Here is an 18,507-nt window from a genome sequence, read left to right as displayed (position 1 = left end):
TCTTGAATGTCCTACTGAACTAATTTGTACTACAAATAAAAATTCATAGTGAAACTTTCTGAAAGCTTTTACAAGGCCGTACACAAAAGGTCCAGCATGCAAGTTGGTTATAGAGAGGGAAACTTAAATGGAATACCTTTTCTCAAAATGATTAAACACTTTTTGACTTTATGCAGTCTGGCAATTGAATGTGTTACATAAGCTTTCCCACTAGATGCTTAGTTGAAATTATTTCAGTGTAGTTGTACATGTCTTAGACAGGCAACACAGTTGGTTGCAAATATATTCACGAGATGTAAAATTATAATCAACTATTATAAAGTAGTAGACATCAATGAAATATTGTGTTATTGCCTCTGACATGTTTTTAAATAATTTTGTAGCAGGATAAGAAATCCATTTTGTGAAAAGTACATATTCAAATTATTTTGGGGTTCTTTCTTGTCTTTCTGTCTTAACACTGACATTGTCTCCAGAGGTTTCCCACACATTTCTTGATCACCTCTTATAGGTATTACTGTTTCTTTTGCCAATCCATCATCTCTTCTCCAATTCTTACCCAAAGGATATGACCTTTATAAGTTCCAGAGAATGAATATTTGCCTGGACTATCATAGGCTATTAAGATACGATATATGCCTCTATACACTTTGGCACTTCCTTATCCTGTATCATAACAAAGGGAATTACTTTAAAAATACACATAATAAAGCCCAGCTCATTTGCAAAATCATTTATTTATTTATATTTTTCTTTGACAAGCTGGTTTTTTTGACAGGTCATTACTAAATCAGTCTAATTTATTTCTCTCTTCTTATATATAAATAGGTTTGGGTTAGTTTTTAGTTTTCTTATTCAAGGAATCCATCCTTACCTCAGCTTTCTCATGTGCCTGTACTTACTGTACAGTAAAGCTCCTAATCATCTTGTATTCAAACATTCATTATAAATACATGTAAGCATTTTCCTACTTTATTATGTTTTCTACCTTAGTCAAGCTCTGGGTGTCTGCAATGAAATACACATCACTTTATTTTAAATCAGTTTAACATCATTTCTCCCTTGTATGAAGTTATGACATTATATTGATTTCAAAAAACTACATGTATAAACTATTATATCAGGTTGGTGCAAAAGTAATTGCGATTTAAAAGGTTAAAAGTAATTGCAAAAACCACAATTACTTTTGCACCAACCTAATATATTTATTTCATTTCAGGATATTCAAAGGGATTTGCATGTTTTATTAGACTGGTATTATTTACTGGCAATTCTAAGATATCGTTCTCCAAGATTTGTGATTTTCAGATGTGGTGGTCTCTCAGAATCTCACATGGAGTTCCTCCCAAACCTGTTTGGCCGGCAGCTAGGGGTGGAGCTCTGATACCTGTGTTTTCAAAAATCTCCCCATTGATGAATCTTATGGTCAGCTAGGATTACGAATTACGGGATTACCATGGTTTCTTTATATTGTGGCCACGAAAATGTAAAATCTTGGAAACATGACCTGTACCCTCTTTCTGCGCAAAGGGCCTGATCCTGATGCGAAACGGCTTTGAGGCTGTCCTCTCCGTGTGGTCCTCCCTGCTTGGTCCTCTTTCTGGCTGGCTGGTTACAATGGCAAGAACTCTTAATAAGACCTTGGAGGCCACACAGTTCAGATTGCACAGCCCTCATCAGCCTGAGTCCCTGCGTGAGCCACATGGAAGAGGCTCTGACATTGTTGAGTAAACAGGAAATAAACCTCCAGGTGTTTGAGCCATTGCACAGTTTGCAATTTATTTGTTATTGAAGTTGTCTCCCTTTAATGAAAGTGACAAGTATTTTGGTTAGATAAATGAATATATTTGTATAAGAATAAATGATTGAATAAATGAATACATTTGTATAAGAAGAGATAAAGTCACAGGGAGGTTTCACATGCCTCCTTTTGTTGCCATTTTCCACATTTCTCACGTCTTACGTTGCACAGTTTACTTAGAAGTTATCTCCCTCCCCAGATGCCAATATTTCACATTTTATTACAGAAACCATGACCTAGATTCTGGAACCACCTCACCATCCCTATCTTGCTAACCATTCATTCTAAATACTGACACACTCCATAGCAACCAATATGTTAAAGAACCAAGGGGCATGCCACAGAATTCAGAACGTTCAGTTAGTCATGATTCAGAGATGCAGCTCCCAACATTACTGAGGATTTCAAAGAGATTGCTTTGTGCCATGCAGGGACTGACTTCTCATGTCATGAACTGAACAAAGAGAGTATTGCTTATAGCAGTATTTGTCCACAGATAGGAAACATCCATTTTCCTACTGATGCATGATTTTTCACCTGAAAGGTGAAGAACTTGTCTGTAACCCAATCCTCGAACAATGTTTACTATTCACTAGTATTTCTAAGATCACAAACTCATCCAAATCCTCTTCTAAGTGATCTCAAACTGAGACGAATCACAGTGAAGATAGGTGTTCTTGCCAGAACCCAACATGGGTACATGGTGGTCCTGTTCATGTGGCATTATTCTATACCCACAAGTGCCATCTTGACACAGATGTGTATGAAATCATATGTTAATGATTCAGTGACATTTATCAATTTAGTATAACTTTTTGTGAAATCTACTAAATATTTTAGAATATAAATATTCGGTAAGTCAATACATTCGAGCTGACTCAAAGGATAAATCTCTTAATGACGATTTCAGATTGTGAGACTGATGTACTGATTCAACTAACTTGAGAAGAAATCTTAAATGTGTACTTTTAAAAAAAATGAAGTGGCAGCCATGTGTCTCACATTTACTTGTGAAATTGGATTTTTTTAAGTTTATTGGGATACTATTTTGCCATAAGAAAAGATGAAATAGTGCCATTTACGACAACATGGATGGATCTTGACATTATTATGCTAAATCAAATAAGTCAGACAGAAAAAGTTGAAAATTGCATTTTTTAATTTTTGTAATAAATAGTATCCTAGCCTTATTCTATCTTTTAGGATATAGCCATTATGAATCCACATTTTGCTTAGGAGACTTAGTTTTGTTAGTTATATCTGTAACATATTAAGAAACAGCGAAAGTTTTCATTTTCTTATTCCTTAAACAGTCGATTAGTAGGGTTCTGAGGTCAAGAAGAAGACATTTTGATGGAAAGTGTGCCGCCCATCTATTACAGAGGAGTTTGTTCACAAGGTTGCATGCAGAGCTCCTCGTCCTATTGAGCTGGCCTGTTCTTGGGAGGTCTTGATGGTTGCATTGTTTTCCCAGAAAAGGCCAGATGAATTCCTTTCCTGGGACCTCACCTTTTCTTACCCGTCATTTTAAGGACAACAGAGTAGGAAGCAGCTCTTTCATATTGGAGCAGACTGTATTTTTCCAAGATGACCACAGCAAGACCTCCCCTCCGACATGCTTCTCTACAATGTGATCTTGGCTCTCCTGCCATTAACTGTGCAATCCATGCCCCTCCCTTGAGTCTGGGTGGACCCATGGCTTGCTTGTAATAAAAAATAAAAATAACAGGCTGGAAGTGATGCTGCACAGCTTCTAAGGGACTGTCATACAAGGCCACACAGCTCAAAGGACAAATGGCTGCCTTGTCAGGTGGGGCACTTGCTTCTGGAGCCGCCGCCACCTTCTGAGAGGTACGTGTAGAGAGCACGAGGCTGTGTGGAAGCCCAGGTTCCGTGGGGAAACCACAGATAAGCATCCCAGTTGACAGCACCAGCCCATGTACCCGCCAACAGCTAGCATCAATTGCCAGCATGTGCGTAAAAACAACTCAAGATGACTCTACCCCACGACTATCAAATGACCCCTAATTGATGAGTCTCCCCATCTGAGGTCCCAGACACTGTGGAGAAGAAATAAGCCATTCCCTCTGTGCCCTCTCCCAATTCATGACCAACAGAATCCAAACCTTTGTTGTTGTTGTTGTTGTTTGTATGTTTTAGCTGTTAATTTTGGGGGTAGTTTATTACACAACAGCAGTGAGCAGAATACACCTGGACATCTGCACCAGACGCTTATGAAGAGAAATGATCCTGAACAGGCAGATTGGAGATTAGACTCCTGATCTGGTATACCATGAAATGAAGTAGCATTTAAATGCTCCCTGTTCCATATTATGTGCCCTACCGCCTACAGTGCCTTAGCCCAGCTCTTGACCTTCACCCTTGTTGATGTAATGGTAAGGGCTTGAGCTTATCCTATCAGATACCACATGCAGTTGACAATTTTCAAAGAGATTTTAGCCCTAACCAATGCCCAGCTGATCATCAAAACACATGGGTCTTCCCTGGACTGGCAACCCAAAATATCTGCACTCGGGTTTCTCACCAGAGGATAAAACACTGTGAATGTTCAGTTGCACAATCCTTATCAAGTCCTGGTTTTGAGAAATAGACTTTGTAAAGATTTCCCTAAAGGAAAGTTTTTATGTTGAGCAACTGGTGTATTTTATTTTATTTTTATTAAAAGCCTGTGAACCTTATAACGGAATGTGTTTTTCTCTTTACTTTGGCCAAGCAAAGGACATTTAGAGCCAAATCTGTGGCCCACTCCTAGAAACTGCACAGATGTACTTCTGTGCGCTCGTTTGATTCTTGGACTTTTTATTTTATTCACATTATTTCCCTCTTTTTACCGATTTTGTCAAATATTGTTTTACTCATTTTGCATCACACAAAATGTAGTAAACCATTTCAAATCCTCTGTGGAATAGGCAATATATGAATTTAAAAATGAGAAAGACATCCCTCCATCCTCTGCCACATCAATGAAGAGTGTTAGTGTGAATATAAATGTTTACACATAATCATTAAACATTCATCTGAGTTCACCCCAAATCCAGAGGAGATGATGTACTATCTAAGGCCATCTTATTGTCTAAGTGCACATGCCCACATTACCCTGAATTGCCTTGTTGCTCAGCACTGGCCAGTAATGGTGAAGTTCACACCTTCTTGATTCTGATTTGCATGTTTACCTCCAGAACCACAAAGATTCAGATCTGCTCTCCCCATTTTCCTACATATAGGATTGAAATGGCTGATAGTTATCTCTGATTATTTTGAAAAATCTAAAATTAGTGGCAAAAATCGCTATTTCAGAGAGATCGGTGGGCATGTATAATGCACACATAATGTTTAGGTGTATCAGTGCCATCATTTCAAATGAATGCTACAGTGAAAGAAAGTTGTATTGAAAAAGTGTCACATGACTGTGACAGGTTTATCTCATTCTTCCTTAAAAGTGAATAGGGTTTATTATATTGCAAAAAGGAGATACAGAATTCTAGAATTACGGTTTTAGAAGGGATCTTAAGTTCATCTAATTTGGTGATTTCCAAACCATTTTGAGCACCCAAACCCTTTAAAACAAAAGTGACTCTCATGTGAAACCCTCATATGTAAACTGTGTGACGTCATACTTTTCTGATTAAATAAGGAGAAATGGTGGGGTGGGGGCTGGACCCTACTCACTCGGCCTTTGTCCCTCTGACCATGTTCCCCATCTTCTGGTGACCCGGAGGGTCCTTCTAGAACACAAGCCTTCAGCAGAAAAAGGTTTAAAAACTAATGATATGAAGAGAATGAGAAGATAAGCCATAGACTGGGAGAAAATATTTGCATAAAGACATATTTTATAAAGAACTGTTATGTAAAATATACAAAGAACTTTTAAAAGTCAACAATAAGAAAACTAACAACCTAATTTAAAAATGGGCATACCTGCATACACAGCTCACTGAAGAAGAAATACACAGATGGCAAATAAGCACATGAAAAGATGCAGCACATCATGCCATTAAGGAATTGCAAATTAAAAGGCAGTACGATACCACTACACACCTATCAGGATGGAAAAATCTGGAACACTGACAACGCCAAATGCTGGTAAGGATATAGAGAAACAGGAACTCTCAATTATTGCTTGCAGGGATGAAAAATGTCATGGCCTTTTTGGAAGACAATTTGGCAGATTCTTACAAAACTAACCATACTCTTACCATACAATCCAACAATTATGCTCATTGGTATTTACCCAAAGGAGCTGAAAATTTTATGTCCACACAAAAACCTGCACATCAATGCTTATAGCACCATTATTCATAACTGCAAAAACTTGGAAGCAACCAAGATGTCCTAAAATAGGTGAATGGATAAATAAACTGGTACATCCAGATAATGGAATATTGTTCAATGCTAAAAACAAATAAGCTATCAAACCATCAAAAGACATGGAAAAATCTTAAATGCATACTACTAAGTGGAAGAAGCCAACCTGAAAAACCTTTATACTGTAAGACTTCACTAAATAACATACCAGAAAAGGCAAAACTGCGAAGACATTACAAAGCTCAGGGTTTTCAGGGGTTAGGGCGAAGGAGGGATGCATGGGCAGAGCACAGAGGTTTTGTAGGGCAGTGAAACTACTGTGTATGACACTCTAAATACGGATACATGTCATTATACATTTGGCAAAACCCATAGAATGTCCAACACCAAGAGTGACCCATAATGTAAACTATGGACTTTGAATGATAATAGTTTGTAAACCTGTGTTCATCAGTTGTAACAAATGTCCCACTCTGGTACAGGATTTTGACAGTGTGGGAGGCTGTGGGGGGGGGGAGGAGAAGATACATGGGAATCTCTGTACCTTTCACTCAGTTTTGCTGGGAACCTAAAACTGCTCTACAAAAATAGATTATTGATAAATAAAATTTAAATTTTTTAATGTATAAACAACACCCCTGCTGAAACACTCCAAGTGTTTGAATAATTGGTAAACAAGCTAAGAGAGGTTAGGAACTGGGGCTAGTGGATGCTCAAGCGGGAAAGGGTTTCAGGCAGGGCAGCTAGGCTGGACTTGGCCAACGTCACCCCGTCATCAGTAAATAAGCGGCAGAGCTAGAACTAGAACCCAAATATACCCCAGTCCCGGCCCCAGTGATCAGAAGCTACACAAAGAATTTCCTAACTTCAAGGTTTGTGAGGAACTAGAAATGACTGCCAATGGACTCGCCACCTGTTATATTTGAGAAAACTAATAATTTTCCTGGAATGAGTTAGCAGCCATCCAGCTTTTCAAAACAGGGTGCAAGATGGAGAAAGGGAGTGCTGGTGTATACAACCATCGTCTAAATGTCTCTTTAATTAAGAACTTTCACCAAAATGTTAACAATGATTACTTTTGTGTGGTGAAATTGATGATTCCATGGGACATTATTTTTCTTGGTGGTTTTCTGTATTTTCCAAATTCTCTGCCTTGGGCATATATGACTTTCATAATCTGGTGGAGGAAAATGCTATTAAAAATACAAAATCAAAGTCCCTCTCATTCCTTTTATTTCACAAGCTTTGTCAGTGCCTGGACTGATGAGACAAGGTAGCTGATGAATGGATATTCCAAGTAATAGGGAGCTTGCTGTGGGAATACTCATTCTTACTGTTTTCCTAATATTTCTATCATCCTGAAGGCTGTTTACATTTCTGACACTTTTCAAGGCTTGCCATTTTGGCAGGAAGTGGAGCTCACAAATTTGTTACTAAACCTTCTGAGAATAATTTTCTTAGCTGGAAATACCTCTGATATGTCATCAACAACCTGAGCTACATATCTAAGCACCAAAGAAAATCAATCTCAAAGACTGATAACACATTGGCCCCAAAGGACTTGCAAGTTTAAATGCAAAGAAACCACAACATTTGGTTTTACTAGAAGGTGCTACATGTTTGGCTTTCACTAAATGTGAAATTCATGTTATCTCATTCAAAGGGTACCGTTCGCTATACGAAGAGAAAGGGCAGATGCTTCGCCTGTCAAGGTGAAAATGGGTTTACATTCTGGGTTTAATTCACTATTCTTGTTGATGCTAATTTTCAAGGAGAAAAAAGGGTTCCTGCCAGTCCCCTCCTGGGGTTCCTGTTCAGCCACACTGTGAAGCCCAGTTACAAGAATTTGGAGATGAGACAGCATGTGATCTGGGGGTCTCAGTCGGATTAAACAGGGTGCTCTTTGAACCAGCAGCTCCCTGATCACTAGCGAAGGCATGCGCTGTAGGGGTAATGGAGTCACATGGTAAGTTGCTTCCTCCGAGCTCACTATTGACAAGGAAAGGTCATGTCAATGATACCAAGCTCCAGAACCCAGAGCAAAGGAAATCATTGGAGGAGCCAGGTTGTCCTTCCCTAGATGAGTTTTGAAAGCGAGGTGCATTTCCCGCCATTCACCATCTTGTCTCTTTGTAAATATCACCTTTTTTAAAAAAAAATCAATGGCAAAGAGACCAAAGGCAGAAGGTAAGACATAAAATGCCAACCCTTTGTGCACCCTGATTGCTTGGAAAAAGAGCAGTTCACCAGCACAGTGTCTGTACAAGTCATAAAATTTAAAATTAATATAACAAGCCCCTATACAGATAATCAGACAAAATTCTCAGATGATAATTTGCTCCAAAAGAGGGGAGCTTGGGGTGTTTATAATGTGATGTTTATCACATTATAGAAGTAATGTGATAGAAATTCCTGACTGTGGGCCTTTCACAGCTGAAGGCAGTGTCTGGGTGGAGGGAGCTGTCAGCTTTCTCTGACTCCCCAGCACTTAGCTCCCACCTCCATCTACCACTTTGCATGGTAAGGTTACGTTTATGTGAACGCAATTTGGTAAAGCTTTTTGGAGCAATGGGCAATATGCTCCAAAGAGCCTTAAAATTATGTATACTCTTTCATCCAGCAAACCCACTTCTAGAAACATATCCAAAGTAATAATCAAAAATGGGCAAAAGACGTATACATGATGTTATATCTTCACGAATGATTTTGTGGCAATTTAAAATCTTGTTTTTAAAGAAAGTGCATGTGTATACTCTTAATTAAAATGCAAAAATATAAGTATGAATATGTACACACACAGTACGAAAAGAAAAATAATAGTACCTAGCACGATTATCAGTCTAAGTAGGCATTGTTCCGAGAGCTAACTTGTATTAACAGGTAGGCACTATTATATTCTCTGGTTCCCGGACCAGGAAACAGAGCACAAAAGGTTTAAGCAACATGTCCAAAGTTATACAATTCAGAGAAGTAGCAGAAAGGGGATTTGAACTGGGTACTAGAGTCACTGGCTCTTAACCCCTATACTGTATTGCAGTAAGATACGTCAAAACGTCCACGTAGCTGGTTAACTTCAGGTTTTTCTTTATTTCCTTTATAATATATATTTTACCCTTAAATGATGTAAATTAAACATCTTATATTTTGTAATCACAACTTTCTTTTTAAAGAGAATAGCTCTCTTTTTATATCTGTCTTTATCTTCAGACCATGAAGTCCTGGACGTAGGCACTGCCTTCCCAAGGACTCCTACTATTATCACTATTGTGATGACTACTGAGTCCCCTGGATGGAGCAGCCCCTCGGCTCCAGGGAGCAGTCCAGACGCCCCACCTCGTGTGGACCACACGCAGAAACTACTACTCTCTCCATTCCATAGATAAGGCCACATAAGACAACTTTGCATTTCCAGCACTTAACACAATGCCTGGAAAGTAGTAAATCCTCAACACATGGTACTTAAGCTAATAGTAGCTTTTAAAGCTATGGGTATCCCTCAGTTCAGTGAGGTATTGCTGTCTTTTTTTATATGCCAGAAAATAAAGAAAACCTAAAAAGTAGAGATAAAATGAAAACTCAGAAAATGGAGCTCAAGGGACCTCAACGTACAAAAGTCACCATATGCCCTCCGGGGGAAAGTTGAAGGAAGCAGAAGCAGAAGCAGCACTCAAGGACACCATGGGAGGGCCAGGGGAAGATGGACGTTGCAGCAGGGAGTTTGTTTCTCTATCTTTCTTTCAACCCAACAGACGTAGTTGGACAGAGCCATGGGGCCGCGCTTGACAGGTTAGGCCCAGAGGATGGTCTTCAAGCTAAGTGCAGGGATGTTTGGCTTGAACTCAAAACTTGATGTTCCCCTTAAATGTTGCAGGAAACCATACACGTTCTATTATGGCTTTTACTGTTTCAATGAGTATCTTGTGGAGAAACAAAAACCCATCAAAAAAAATATTTTATTTCTCTTCTGAGCTAAAATAAATGGTTAGATTTTGTTGTTTTCCTATGGTTTTTGTTGATTCAAGTGTCAACACACTTTTAGATTATAGTTCGGTATGCCAGGCACAAGGGCAGAGGAAGGGTGTCCAAGGCCTATCCAAATATAGGGCCTGAGTGTAGTTCTAGTCTTTTAATTAGAACAGGGAAATCTTGATACCAAAATCTTGGTAGGCTATTAGATTGCTAAATATTTTCCCTTATAAAAATAAAAGAAAAAATCAGACTGTAACAGTAATGGTGATGTTAGCTTATATTTTAAACTATCTTGTTATGCCGTAACAAATCTATTCAGTTAATAGGACTATTTAGAATTATTATTTCCATTTGAGAAAGCCAGTGAAGAGAGGTCTAGTGGCTGGATGAGACCCTCGCTGTTAGTTTGATGGTGAAGTCAGAACATTCCCCCTTGCCTTCCTTCTGACTCTAGTTAAGTCCTACCCATCCTGAAGACTCAACTAAAGCAGTCCTCATATAAAGACCTTATTGTGGTGTCTCTGAGACACTCAGTGCTTACCTTTATCACAGCCCTTATCTCATGGTATTGAAGCAACTAGTTCATTATCTGTGCCCCCTGACCAACCCAGTGTGTGACAGAAAAAGATCTTGCACATGTGTGTGCCTCCGGTGCCAGGCACAGTTCTGAGAATGAGCAGAATCCCTCAGAGTCTGCGGAATGCTTAGTTTTATAATATACTAGAGAACTATTTAACTTAGCTGAAATGTCATCATCTACACTAGTAGTTTTCAAACTAGATTTCCCAAGCCCCGGAGATTTAAAGAAGGATTCTTAAAGGTCCTACAGTTGCCTCTTAGAATTTTAGGTTTTTGTGCTTTTTATCTCAATGATATTCTAAAAATATCAATAAGCTATTAATATCAGAATGTCCTGCATCGGTTAAATCAATGGTTCTCAACCCTGGTGAGATTTGAATCCTTATGGGAGCTTTAAACAAATACTGACATTCAGGCCCTGCTCTGAACCAATGACATCAGAATCTCTAGAGGAGTTTTTTCAAAGACCCCCCCCCCCAGATGAATGAAATGTGTGGAATACTGAGACACACTCGTCTAGATAATCCATATAACCTTTTATAAGTAACATATGTCTCACCCACTCTTATGATTGCTTTCAAATCTAACAGTTACAGTTTAAGTGTCTCAGATAAGTAAATACGGCACAGAAGCAAATGAAATGCATAAATGATGTGCTCTTGCCAAAACCAGATAATGCTACAGCACGCTATATGCAAACAAAGGTTTGGGGGTTGTTCTAAATGCAGGCAAGTGGTAGGAAACCTGAGCCTGGTAGACCAGCAAACCAGATGTGAGCCCCAGGCATGGTGCTGACAGCAACTCAATTTCTGCCAAAATATTATTATCAGTTTGCCTTTTGGTTTGTATTTGGTGAATTTGTTTTGGTTTTGTATTTCTATTAGAGCTACAAACATGGAGTTTATACTCCATTGCCCCTTTAAATAATAAACATGGTTATTAATATTTAAGCAAAATTATAATACAAAGAATATTGTAAGTCAGCACTGGGGGAGTCTGTGGCATTTGTTTTTAAAAAATGCGTCCATATATTATTAATTTAAGAATACCTATTTACATAATTTCTAGACCTCAGAGAAAGCAGGTCAACATAGTCATTGACTCGAGGACCTAGGAGTGGCTTACCCCTTCGTCCATGCTCTTGAGAACACAAAATGATAAGCAGCTACTCTTGACCCTGAGTTTCTCAACAAGAATGGAAAACTGCTCCTAATATCCAGAATGTTGCAAGAATTTCTACTTCTCCAACAGCGGCTGCCTTTGCGCCTCCCAGGAATTCACATGACTTCCCATCTTCCCTAGACTATTGGCACCTGGTTGATTCCCCTAGTTCCTTGGAAACTGCAAGAAGTCTGTGCAATGCAGGATCCCATGCCCCAGTCTGGGGCCTGAGACTATTCCATTTACCAGCAGGACATCTTTGTTCTGAAAATGCAATTTTTTAAATCCAAATGGGAAGAGTGACATCTCACCTCAGAACTGCCAGAAGAAATGTGTTACCTGCTAAGATGATCATAGGAATTTCTTTCACAGAGATAAAAGCCAGGGTTTCTGTATTCCGAGAGCATAGATAAAGCAAAATAACAGTTATGTGCATGTATTACGTGACAGGAACTATGTGACCATTCTTTCAATATGTGGTCATTCACAAAAATTCTGAGTTAGGTATCGTATTTCTGTTTTACAGGAGTCTCATGTGAAAGGACATTCCCACCCCAAGTAAGTGGCCGAGTTGCCTCTCTTGAATGCCAGGCCTCTCTGATGGCAAAGCCCATGCCACACCAAGTTTTTAGGAAATGAACAGATCCCAGGAGGTTTATCTCAGGTCACACCAGAAATTGGTAGCAGAGAAAAGCTCCTAGAGTTGTGACTGTCTACAGAATCCAGTCAGCCAAAGAGAAGGAGACAATGAATCACTTAATAGCCATGAAGTGTCATTTATCTCAAAATAATGACAATAAGCAGGCTCCCTAGAGAGGAAGCTTGGCATCACAAACAGCTCAAGAGATAATATAATTAAATCTTCTCCACTGTGACAACCACAGGCATAGTTGACAATGTACCTATTTGCAATTTCCAAGGCTTATTCCTGTCAGAAACCTTCAACTGTTGAGGTTTAATAATCCTCCATGTTTATAGTCCATATGTTTTTATAATGTCCTTTCATCTAAATATGGGGACTCTGAATCATTGTCTTATTTCTAAACTTAAAAATGTAAATGCTGTAAATAATTGTCTAATAATTAATGGAGAGAGTGCCAGGGACTCAGCTCTGGACAGAGGAAATATTCTTTGTGATGAGAGCTTGTCATAATTAATCATGAAATTAATGCTTGCCTGGCCAGAGTGTGGCCTCTGCTGAACACATATAAAACAAACGGATGTCATCAGCTTCGGCATTGCATGTCTCCGTTAAGGCACCAATACGACAAGATACACCACACAAACATAGCAGAACTAGATGACAGACAACAGCTGGCACTGTGTTTATGTTTATGTTCAGTGTATATGCTCCTGTTCGCCATTCTGTACCCCCAGTCCTGTCCATGAACACCAGGGTACACACTTTAGAGATGTTGCCATAATTCTCTCTGAATCCTGCTTTCCTTTAACTTTACCTCACTTTTCCTTTACTTTAGGAGTTAAAGAGCCCCCTATGGTTTGGGGCTCTTTAACTCCTCTTTATTACTCCATCAATTGACAGAGAAATGTTGTCTGAAGGTCAGTTTGGGACGAACAGGTAATCAAGGCTACAACATTTCTAGAGAATAAGACATTTCAGGAGCAACAAAAGGGCCTGCTGAAGGAAATACAGGGGTCCAGAGGGCACAGAGAAGACTTCAGGTGATTGGAGTTGCTTGTGAGTCAGGAGAGGAAAGAGGACGTACTATTAGCAGAGAACAGAGATGCTGAGTCAGGGGTCTGCAGGCTCTCCAGGGAATGGGCTGGATAAAGGTGCCAGGGAGTGAAGTGTGTAAGGCTCCTCGGAATTACTGGGGAATAGAAAGAATTGTGGTCAGAAAGGAGTTCAGAGAAAGAGTAGAAATAAGTATTAAATGGAATTTGAAGGCCAAACTGCACGTTTTTCTAGAGAGATTGTAGATTTCTACGTATTAAGCTTTGACTTGTGAATTTTTGTGAGTCTTGAAAAACATTCCCGAAAGGGGCAGTGTTCTTCTGGATGGGAGTGGATTCTCAGAGGTTTATGAGGATCACGTATGGGGTGGGGAAAACAGGGTAATGAGAAGCAGTGAAGTGATGGAGGAGCCACCGGTGACTGGCAGAGGCTCAGTGTTCATTGAGGTCAGTCAATATCAAGGTTCAAATAACCATCAATTATTATCCATGAGACAAATCTTGCTCTAAAATTTCTCTCAGTATAAATAAATGCACAAGAACAAAGTCTCAGGGGAACAGCTACAGGCTCTATTGTTATTATTACACTGGAGTCCCCCATCTTTTCTAAACCTAGCAGGAGGCCTTTAAACTAAAAGCACTTAAATATATTGAAAAAAGGTATGAACTGACTCCATTTAAGCCAGAGTCTCATGAATGACGATGAGAACTATGTTCCACGAACTGCATTAGGCATTTTATATACAATTTCCCCTTTAGCTCACAATAACCCAAGGAGATGGGCATTATTTTTTCCCCATTTAATAGTTTGATATTATCTAGATCTACAGTATACTGAAAAGGATGATATTTTATAACCATAGGAACCGTGTGGAGAAAATGAGCATTTTCCAGGTCCTCCTGGTAATATCCTGCAAATAAGCTTCTATTAAATGACTGAATGGTATAAGATTTGTTGAGAGTTCACAGGCCAAAAGCTGTGAAGAATACAAAACAACACACATTAATGATTTATAGGGAAATTAGGACATGCATGCATAAAGAAACAACCTAGGTTAAAGTAAAAAACTGAAGAAACAAAACCAAAAAAAAACCATGTCGTTCATTTTTGTGTATTTGGTATAAGGTGCATAGTGGGAATTCAATACATGATGAATTATTGGATAAGTGAATGAAATCAGGCAACTAACTGATCAAATGCTAGATAATATGGTATTGACTCTAGGAACTAAAATAGTCTAGAGACGGGAAGCTCATTATGGCCTTGGGCAGTAAGTAGCAAGATTTCCTGAATGAGAAGAGATTTGAGATGAAGCTGGAAGAATTAGATATATTGGAATTATAAAGAAGAACAGAAGTCAGTTTGGGCAGAAGGAATAGTGCACACAGGCGCAGGGCCCCCTTCCGGGTCCCCTTTCAGCTCCAGCTCCCTCCCCGACTTCCTCTCCCACTGCTGCTCCCTCACAGCCTTTGGCATTGAGCTCATCTGCTCTGTTCTCATTTGCCCTGCTCTTGAGCTCTGTCCAGCTAGTTCTCAGAATGCCTTGAAGCTGGCATTGATTTTGCCAAGGCATTTTTGGATTAACCAGGAACGCCTCTGTCCTTTGGTGGGGAGTGGAAAAACAAACAGAGTTTGTCCTATGGATGATTCCAGGCTTTTGCAAGCAAAGTAATAAACTATTCTACATGAGGCAGAAATCGAATGCCGAATATGTCCCACTCCCAAACAGCTGTGAAGAGGGCTTCCCATGGAAATTTTGGCATTTGGGAGACCCTCTCAAGACTTCCAGAATGACATTCCGAGCAGATCCTCACAACAAACTTTCAGTCCCCGTTGTTCCTCTGCTCCAAAGTTAAGGCCAATGTAAACACATCCTTCTCAGACTTTGGTGAGGAGGCTCAACAGAACCACCCAAGGTTCTTTCATTCGCTGAGGTCTTGTTTCCTGGGGATCAAAAATGCGTCTTCTAGCTCAGTTTTCCTGGATTATTTACAGCTTGGCTTCTGTCAGAGATCCAGGAATTAGAGTCACTTTGTAATGTGTCTCATGAAAGGTGATGATGGTAACCCTCATATGACTGCCTTTTTTTTTTTCACTCTGGAAAAGGCTCTCGTCCCATACCATTCTGTTTCAGAGTCCCGTCCTCTTGGATTCTGTTTTTCAGGAACCATAGGAGACACTAAGGGCTGTGCTCAGCAGCAGATCTGCTTTTCCAAAACGCAGCTCACTTTGGGAGTGGAAAAGTGATTTCAGTTTTTACAGGTTGAGAGACAGCTTCTCTCTTGGGACTGCTCTCGAGCCAGCAGCACCGTTCAAGCTGCCACCCTGACATCTCATGAAAAAGACAACTGGAAACTCCATCGGGATACAGCGCCTTGTATTTCAAAAACAGGGTTCCAACCCTTCAAGTACAAGGAAGCTCACAGCAGGTCCTGAGAACGAGGAGAAAGGACAAGGACAGAGTAGGAAAGTTTAGCCCGTGCGAGGAGGAGTCAAGTGGAGGTCCAAATCCTGCAGTGGGAAATACTGTTTTGAGATTCTGGTGCCAGTCTTTAATAAAAGACCTTTTTGTGAGAGCTGAAAGTTGGTGTGTTTTTTGTTTGTTTGTTTTTCCTTTGGGATTTTAAAAACCTGGGTCTCTGAATCCAATATTTTGATGGTGAAAATCTTTTAAAAACCTGGGTCTTTTTTTTTTACATAATATTAAAAACAAAAACACCCAGTCATAGGAACATAATGCAAGAAAAGGCTGTGTGGATCAGAAGGAAATATTGTTGGTTACTAAGATCAAAGCGTCTACTTCTGCTGATTATGCACCTCCCAGCTAATGTCATTTCCTGTCTGGGGTATTATTTCCTGATAAATGTGGGGGGGGGGGGGAGTCCCAACAGTTGATAGGCCTGCTTTCCCTGAAGTTAACAGACTGCTCACATGAAAACTGTCAGCATGTACCAGCCTTCCACCAAAGAAGGAGCAGGTTCAGGACCCGGCACTGTGCAGCCGAGTGACACTGCTCCCAGAACTCTCATCCAATAAAGAGCCATTAAGGGGTCTGGACCCTTTTAGGACACGTGACCAAAATGAAAAGCACAATGCATGTGAGTAGAACCAGAAACTTGAATGGAGTGGGAATCACTTCCTCAGTGCAGATCACATTATTTTTCATGTAACTTCATTCCGTACTTCAGTCCTTGTCTAGTATAATAGCACAGATCTCCATTTATCTATTGATAAGTGAGAATGATTACTATGATGACCTTCAAGTGATATAGGTTACTAGCACTAGTGGGAAAGAGAAGCGGAAAAATGTCAGGGACGGTGGGAAGGGACTGGCATTCATCAGGAAGAGACAAAACATCTGAAAAGAGAGAGAAGTGCCAATTCTCTACACACTTGATCAATACAAATTATTGTTCAACTATTGGGAGTTTGAGACTGTACATAATCGTGTAAGAAACGACATCTAAATCAGGCCTAGGGCTTCAAAATAACTGTGATTTCTATGTGAGAATGAGGTCTGAGGCCCGAAGTGGGGCTGGAGATGGGGGTAAATGTCCAGGTTAAGGGTGTCTGCGGTGCTGCTGACCCAACTGTTAAGCTTCCGGTGCCACAAACTGGAGTTCTAGTCCTACATCCAAACATGGAGGGGGCTGAGAGGAGGCAGGGTGCTGATTCAGGCTGAGCCACAGTTCCCATCTGGGTGAGCTGCAGTAACTCTTTATACAACAGCCAACCTCATTCACTCAAAAAAAAAAAAGAAAGAAAAAACCCAAAAAACAAAAACAGATGCCGCTCTCAGCTAAGCTCTCTCAAATGAATAAATAAAAGTGGACAGTTGAATTAGACACCATCAACCAAATGGAAACGGCTCTTTCAGAGGAACCATTTTACCACATTCCATCTTCCTTAGATTTAGGACCAGGTTTTTCTATCTCTGGGCCAATTATATTTTTCAGCTAATCAGTTTTAACCAGAAACATAGTCTGTCCCAAATAAGCCTCTTTCTTTATGAACTGGAGCTTACAATTGGTTACAATTTCTTAACAGGATCACTTGGTCTACTTGTTAACTATCAACAGATATGCACCTAGATACACGTACTACCTTAATAAAAACATCCCCAATATCTGAAAGGATGCAAATATTTTGACAAAAAGGACATTTGATTCAATGTCTAATTTTTGTTTTCCGTGTCTCATACTTGACTAGTGCTGTTCCACCTCCATAAGTCATCTACAAGGAAGATAGGTTATTTTAAGTGTCTGCCAGTTGTTTCTTTCGATTTATGATTATGTGTTTGTAGTAGGTAGCTTATATCTGGTTGAAAATAAAAACAAGTATTTCTTCCAGTAACCCAGCATTAAATTCTCCCATGTTATGAACCCACCAGAATTAAGCAAAATGATGGATTTGAGGCACACAAACTCTTCTCCCTGGAGATTCATCATACGGAACCGAGATGACGTAGCCAGCAACATGTCAAAGATCTCCACCATGCCCTCTACACATTTCCCCTGGTTCCTGTGAAGATACAAAGAAAAAGTATTAAAGGACAGAGAAGCTTCCAGAAGACATGATAAGGTTCACATTCATAAAAACTGGATCCAAATCTATAAAAAAATAAATTGTATCCCATTCTGTTTATAGAGCATGAACATTTGTTTGAATGCTAAAAAGCAAGGCAAAAACAGATTTTCCATTAATAAAACATTTCTCTTCAAATTCTTAGGAGAGATGTATTGTTTAATCCCCAAATCTGCCATGTCAGAATTCTTCAACCTAAGAGTAATCAAAACTGATAAAGATTCAGGTAAATGACTTTTTTCCAATGAATATTTATTGATTTGCTACTATATTCTAGACATTATGGTAATTATGGAACTAAACAGAGACTCTACTCTCAATACACTCATGGCCTTGAAATAATACAATCAAGTCTGATAGACTTGTTTAAAATGCCTTTGAAGTAGAGGAG

General features: G+C 39.5%; 1 protein-coding gene across 5 annotated transcripts in view; it reads right to left on the bottom strand.

The window, feature by feature from the left end:
- Window positions 1–18,507, bottom strand: part of ESR1 (estrogen receptor 1) — a 358,968-nt gene that overhangs the window by 12,933 nt on the left and 327,528 nt on the right. For 4 of the 5 annotated variants that reach the window (XM_019735446.2, XM_019735444.2, XM_019735445.2 and 1 more), the window contains one exon: window positions 17,920–18,053. In XM_019735446.2, the coding sequence (XP_019591005.2) occupies window positions 17,920–18,053 (134 nt within the window). Of the gene's footprint in view, window positions 1–3,410; window positions 15,965–17,919; window positions 18,054–18,507 lie in introns of those variants that run through there. The other variant, XM_019735449.2, reaches the window with a different exon arrangement.

Source organism: Rhinolophus sinicus, linkage group LG05 (assembly GCF_036562045.2).
Source record: "Rhinolophus sinicus isolate RSC01 linkage group LG05, ASM3656204v1, whole genome shotgun sequence".
Lineage (NCBI taxonomy): Eukaryota > Metazoa > Chordata > Mammalia > Chiroptera > Rhinolophidae > Rhinolophus > Rhinolophus sinicus.
This window is presented reverse-complemented; position numbering and strand designations above follow the sequence as displayed.